Raw genomic sequence first — 6,666 nt, 5'->3', positions numbered from 1 at the left:
GTCTCTGTAAAGATACAATTAAAACTAAGATTATTTAATCACTCAATTGTAGCAAATAGATAGACAGTTCATAATGCCTTTATCGAATCCGTCCATATGTTTTTGTAAAGTTTGATGACTAAATAATCTTAGTTCTAATTGATTTTTTGTTGAGATGATCTTTACATAGTAATTTATAATATAAATGGTTTCGATCATAAACACGAAATATTGTGAATAGACCTGGAGATAATTTAAGGAGGAATTCCTCCTAAATTCTCGAGGAGCCAAGTCTTTCTCTATTTAATAATTTAATGAGATAACGTTAAATTTTATTAGTAGATCTCAGAGATAAAAGAGTAAAATAAACTAAATAGTGGTAAAAAGATACGAAGTTGAAACAAGTAGTTATAGTGCATAACAAGGATGACTGATTACAGTCAAGTCTCAAACATAGACCAAGTTTGTTTCTCCGAATACAAGAAAATAGACCAAGTTTGAGCTTCCTTTGCTAAGCCCAAAAACATAGAAGAAAGATATTTCATTCAAAAATGAAACTCTAACCTCTTAAAAAACTATATTAAAAACCAGGCCATGGGGTTCCTTATTTGTCACAGCAGGCGGGTAAACTCAACGTGGCAGCAACCAGCCAACCACGCAAAAATAAGAACTAAAAAACCCTCCAGAAAATACATATAGCAAGAACCCTCATGGCAAAATAAAGACCCAAATGGGGGATGTCAGAAAATAAGGGAGACTCACATCACAGGAATGGAAAAAAGTAGCTAGTAGCAAAGGGTTGGGAAAAGATAACTTTTAGGTAATTCGGATAATGTACAGGTTGCAGAAACAGAATCCTTAGAATATCTGCCCCATATGGCATCTCACATGAACGTCAACAGAGCCCCTCGCAACTTTCTTGCTAGATCCTTCACTGTCATATTGAATCCATCATCCATCTGCAGGTGAGATGCAAACTTTTATTTAATCAATTATAAAAAGGACATATGCATTTTGTTTGGATAACATCTCTTGTCAGACTCTGACATATGTTTGTGATGCTACTGTAAATGTGTCGCACAAAAACAAAATATCAACATGACCAATCATTGAGATTTACAATCTAGCTACATAAAAGTCTAGCAAAAGAGCATTAATAACTCGATGATGTTATAAGCGACAAGTTATACCTGAGACATAATGGTTATGTCTAGAGTGGAGGCCCCAAATGGCAAGACGCTGCTATTAACCACAGATAATTGAAGCTTTTCAATTTCGCTTAGTATTTTCACCACAACTCCTTTCTGTTTCTCGCAGTGGATTCGAATCAATACATCCTTTTCTGAAACTCTTGCTTCAATTTCTGGGAGTGCAGCTTCGTCGGGGCCGCAACCATCAAAGTTTTCATCACATGAAGAGGTGTCATCATCAGCGGAGAGTTGAGACTTTTTCACAAATACCACGGATTCCACAGTTCTTTTCTTGGATCGTTCCTCAAGCACTTTCACCCTTTCTTGAAGCTCCTTCACATGCTTTATAGCATCTCCAAGAACAGAAGCTTTGTCCATCTATACCCAAGAAATTGAAATATTACAGTGTTAATAAACATACATAATTTATATAATTAGAGTCCATTCTATGATTCGTTGACATTATAAGATAACGGGCTAATGGCTAATGTTTACCAGACATATATATTTATATGCTTTGTCGTCAAAGTGTTAAATAAACCATGTACTAATTTGTATAAGAATTGGGGTTTTGATCATCTTTGCCAAGAAAAATACAGTACCTTCTTTAGGCCAGGAACGATCGCAGAAAGAGCTATGAACCGCTGGCTGAGCTTTTCTCTCCGCTTTCTTTCAGCCATTATGTGGTCTTGAGCATGTGAAGGTGGTGTTCTACTTGTTGGGCAAGGCCTCTTAGTGCCCTGGCTACTGCCTTTTGCTTCATAGTCTTGAGCATGTGAAAACCGCATATTAATTTGGGAAGGTGCCTCATCCTTTGGCTTCAACGCAGGCTCAAATTTATTACAAAACTTTTGAGGCTTGGAAGGCAGTGGCGAGTTCAAGTTCTCAAAAGAAAGAATCTGGGAGGAGGAAGAGCAAGGTTTTGGTGAAACATTTTCTGTGATGATAGAGTTCCAGCTGCTAGTCTTGAGCAGTTTGGCTGGCCTCTCAAAGCTGGTGCCATGAGAAGTCTCATTAATGGATGAACCACCACTTGATGCAATGGTCGTCGTGGTGGGGGTGTTTTTGGTTGTCAAAGTTGAGTAAGAGGAATAGCTCTCGGAAGAGAAAGATTGTTTGAAATTCTCCCCAAGGGCAGTGCCAATATCATGTGCATTAAACCCGTCATCTAGACTGTTCAAGTGACATTGAGGAATGAAACTGTAGTCCATTCCCTGCAAATTGGAACAAAAAAATATTACAATAAATTTATATAAATACTTCGCAGATAACAAAAGCTACAATATTTGATTGCTAATAATTAAACTGTATTTTGTTATTACACCATATGTATTCTCAGAACTTAGAAGTCAGAAAATTACCAATTCAGAAAACCATTTGGCTGATGATATGTCCATATTAATGCAGCTCAGCTAGTTCCCCTGTTTAATCAAATCTAGTGACAAGATAATCCTGGAGAGCAAGAGAATCACCGTCAGGTATCAGTTTACAATTTATGTAATAAAAAAAGAAACAAGAAGTTGCAGCCGAATGTTAACCATGAAACTTGAGGAATGGAACTTAATTAAGGAAACCCTATTGATTAATTCACTGGGAGAGAAATATGGAAGCTTACCCTTCTCCTTTGAGTTGCAGAAAGTGATGTTGCTACTGCACTTTTATACTAGTTGTCCTCCTCCTATACCCTCGTGTGAAAATTCTGTAGTTATCGTCTTATTCATTTATTTATATTATTATTTATCATTATAATGGTACTTAGTATTATTATTACTACCAATGAAATTTGAAAAAAAAAAAAAAAAAGCTGGCTACCTTCTTTCATACTACATAGTCGTTGACGTATGGTTAAATCATTGTGCATATAAATAAATAAATTGGCAGCTTCAACTTGACCGGTAATAAGAGATACCGGATCTACGGGAATTATAAATCAAAACACTATTATTGTCTTTCTCAAGTCTGATGATGCCGACTATGTACCTAAATATTAGATTTATTCATTATTTTAATTTTGTAAATACCCTGCCAACTAGGTACCTAAACAGTGATCTGATATCTTATTCTGCTTTTGTTAATTTTTCATTGGAGAATTGCTCTATTTATGTTGAACAATGCTCGGCTGCTTAAGGATAAGTAACTTTTACTTAAAAAGTTTCGTATACGTTCACAAAATTTCGTGCTGGTAGTAAGAATTGTTTTTATTATAAATCATTCTATAAAGATTATCACTTCAAAAAAATAAATAAACTAAGGTTGTATAATCAATCAATTGTGGCAAATAAATAGACAAGTTGTAATACTTTTACCATTTCTTTTTATATGTTTTTATACAGTTCGATAACTAAACTACCTTAATTTCATTGAATTTTTGCGCATATATGATTTTTATAGAATAATTTATAATATAACCAGTTATAGTAATCATAAACATAGAGTATTATTTGTTTGCATTCACCAAATCTGTTTTTTATTGGTCAGGATTTTCACCAGGGGACGGGTTGTTGGGTTGCTGTTTGTTTGTTTGTTTCGTTTAGGCCATTGTACAACTTGTAACCCAAAGAGAGAAGTAAGAAAAATGATTTGGCATAAGAATTTACTCACCGGCCAGAACAATTATAAAAGTTCAACACTTCATGGAAGCGCTGATTAAATCATAGTGCAACGATGAGGACATGCAGAGTGGTCTTAAAACTGGAAAACAAAAACAAACAAGAAAAAACAAGAAAATTTTGGCTAAAAGATAACCTCCAGATATTGGAAAGTGCGAGCAATTGATTTACACGGGTCTGACTACCGATCGAGCAAGAGTGATCATAAAGAGGGGTGTTTCTCCATCATGCACTAAAATCATTTTAAATTTTTCTATCAAAATTTGGAAGAGTATATTTACATCAACTGGAAAAGAATTTATGCTAAATCCTACAATGGACTAGTCATAATACATTGTTTTAAAAGAGTTAAACTTAAAACTTAACACCTGTAATTAAAGATGATCATCATTAACTCCTACTACAAAGTAACCCCAAAGTCCTTTTGACCTTTTAAAAACAATGAGCTGGCAGTCATAGTTAAGCAATTAAAAGTTCCAAGTTGTTTATTCATTTGGGGTCATAAGCCCACATGGTTAATTTCTAGTGACGAACGTGGCAATTAAAAGATGAGCATTATTTTTTAATTAAATTTAAGCGATAAGTCTACAGAAGGAAGTAATGCTTGAAAAATATTTCTATTTCGATAAATTTTTCAGCTTTTAACATTATATATGCTACTTGGGTAGATGTAGGGGTGGGCAATGGGCCATGGACCCACGAGTCAGAGCAGCCTAAGCGGTTCAAGGCGGGTTCAAAAATTCTAAATAGAAAATGGGGCAGGGCGGATCCAAAATTTTAAGGAAGCAGGCCTCCAATCCAGACCGTTTCCACCTTTGATTTAATATCACTTAAATCAACACCTTTGAGTCCCATTTCGCAACCCTATGAAAACACTATCTCTCACTCTAAGTCTCAATCTCAGACTCATAGCAGGCAGCGGCTCAAGCTCATCATTTGTCCCCATCTCTCTTGCTCATCTTTCCTAATCCCAACTTGATGTCTTTGTCTCCCGACTCCAGTCGTAGAAGATGGCGTCGACGATGACATAAGGCTCCAGATCAAAGATGCTCTGAGGGACTTGAGGGATAGTAGAGATCAAAGATCGAAGATGGACGATGATGGCGTGATGACAATAGCGAGCTCGTCGATGGTGGTGGGCTCTAGATCGACGAAGATGGTGCGAAGGACGTGTTTTCCAGCGACGGTCTCGGAGAAGACAATGTTGAAAGTGGGTTTTTGGACCTATGAACTTGAAGAGAAATCTGTGGTTTTTGACCCATGGACCTAACTTGAAGAGGAACGTGTGGACCCAACTCGACAGAAGAATCAACGGTGGTTTATAAACGCGACGACGGAGGGAGACCGGTCTCGGAAAAAACATCCTCGACTTGAACGATGTTGTTCCCATCTATGGACCCCTGGACCAGGTCCGAACCAGCTTGTTTAAAACAGGCCGAGTTAGATCCGATTCCAAATTCAAAAATTCAATTACCCGCCTCATTGCCTTTTAAACATGTCCAGTTCGATCCCTCCAAATTTGAACCTGGCCCAGCCCATGCCCACCCTTAGGTAGATGTTCTCCTCCATATGTTTAGGCCATAATAAAAAAATAATCTTTATGGGGCCAAACTATTTTTATTACTCAAAGTCGTGCAACAATTGTCCACCAAATTCATAGCCCAACTTAGGATATTATCCTACAGCTCAAACAATTACCTCTTGTTATTCTGCAACTGTTTTAGGGCTAGGACTCGACCCTCCAGAAGCACGTACGCCACATGGAAGACCATACCCGGGAACCCCTTACCTCCTTAAATGATGAGGGATGCATCACTAAACATACTGAGGTCACCACAACAATCGTGTGAAGCGCCACAAGGATCAATAAATGGTCACTAACTAGGAATTGCAGTTCTTGTCAGTGTAAAATGAATGATATCCCCACTTCAACTTAGCAATATGATCGAGGTTACTCTTCCCCAGCTACCTATAAATAGGACGAGATGCCTTCAAGCTCGGGGTTTTTGTTAAATTCAATCTCCACGATTATACAAAGCTCAAGTGATTATTCATTCAACCAAATTGCTCTTCAGCGCGAGCAAATTACTCTTCAGCAAAACCTTTTAGCTCTTCAGCTACAATACAAAGCCTTCCTTCGAAGCAAATGTGCCTACGAAGCATGAGATCTTAAACCTTAATAGCTCTTCCACTCGATAGTATGATTTGATTGACAGGTAATTCCAACCACCATGATCACCTATTCGGCGCAATGCTTCTTACTCAATCCAATCCACACCAATGACCTCATTGAACTCCTCTAATATTATCTGGCCGTACATGGCAGTAATCTTGCTAGAGTTGACTGCTTTCTTTACATTTTAAGGTTTATTACTTTTCAAGTTATGTGGATTGGCTCATCAACCCAAATATTACTTTTCAAGTCATGAAGGTTTCCTACTTTTATTTCCATTTCTACTTTCTTTTTCAGTTATAACTTAGGCAGGCACTGACACTCGATTTCAAGTCCTCGTTTGCTCAACACATAAAAATGAACTTAACTAAATTAGTGTTACATTCGATGCACAATCTTTTGGTTAAGAAATCAGATCTAAGCAAAAACACAACACAACACAACTCTACACACATTACTGTTTATTGGCTGCCTCCAACAATGGAACGCTTGTTTTCTTTTTTTCTCGAGCCATTTCGTGGCACTGAGACCGAAAGCAACACTCAAACCAAATACGTGTTAAACTTGAACCCAATTAGGCTTCGTCCGAGTTTTGCCACCAATGCCACCATGTATGCCTTGTTCGTCGTCGTCATCATACCTCTTCTGTCTTTGACTTCTTTAAAGCACTGGGCTGAATGGATGGGGAGAGAGACAAAGAGAATAGGATAATAAA

General features: G+C 37.3%; 1 protein-coding gene across 1 annotated transcript; it reads right to left on the bottom strand.

The window, feature by feature from the left end:
- Positions 1 to 374: 374 nt before the first annotated feature.
- Positions 375 to 2,817, bottom strand: LOC103446085 (transcription factor bHLH18-like). The gene is made up of 5 exons (XM_008385147.4): positions 2,785 to 2,817; positions 2,531 to 2,621; positions 1,772 to 2,383; positions 1,170 to 1,547; positions 375 to 938 (listed from the first exon to the last, which is right to left on the bottom strand). Exons 2-5 carry the CDS (start codon positions 2,564 to 2,566, stop codon positions 864 to 866), a joined length of 1,101 nt encoding a protein of 366 aa, XP_008383369.2. The 5' UTR covers positions 2,567 to 2,621; positions 2,785 to 2,817; the 3' UTR covers positions 375 to 863.
- Between the last annotated feature and the right edge of the window lie 3,849 nt (positions 2,818 to 6,666).

This window comes from Malus domestica, chromosome 01 (genome assembly GCF_042453785.1).
Source record: "Malus domestica chromosome 01, GDT2T_hap1".
NCBI classification, from domain to species: Eukaryota; Viridiplantae; Streptophyta; class Magnoliopsida; order Rosales; family Rosaceae; genus Malus; species Malus domestica.
This window is presented reverse-complemented; position numbering and strand designations above follow the sequence as displayed.

What these genes read in the sequence shown, in the direction of transcription:
- LOC103446085 (XM_008385147.4), bottom strand. Translation starts at nt 2,566, where the DNA reads ATGGACATATCATCAGCCAAATGGTTTTCTGAATTG. An exon ending in CCAAATGGTTTTCTGAATTG is followed by an intron (nt 2,384 to 2,530) that starts GTAATTTTCTGA and finishes TCCAATTTGCAG; the next exon opens with GGAATGGACTACAGTTTCAT. An exon ending in TCGTTCCTGGCCTAAAGAAG is followed by an intron (nt 1,548 to 1,771) that starts GTACTGTATTTT and finishes TCTTGGGTATAG; the next exon opens with ATGGACAAAGCTTCTGTTCT.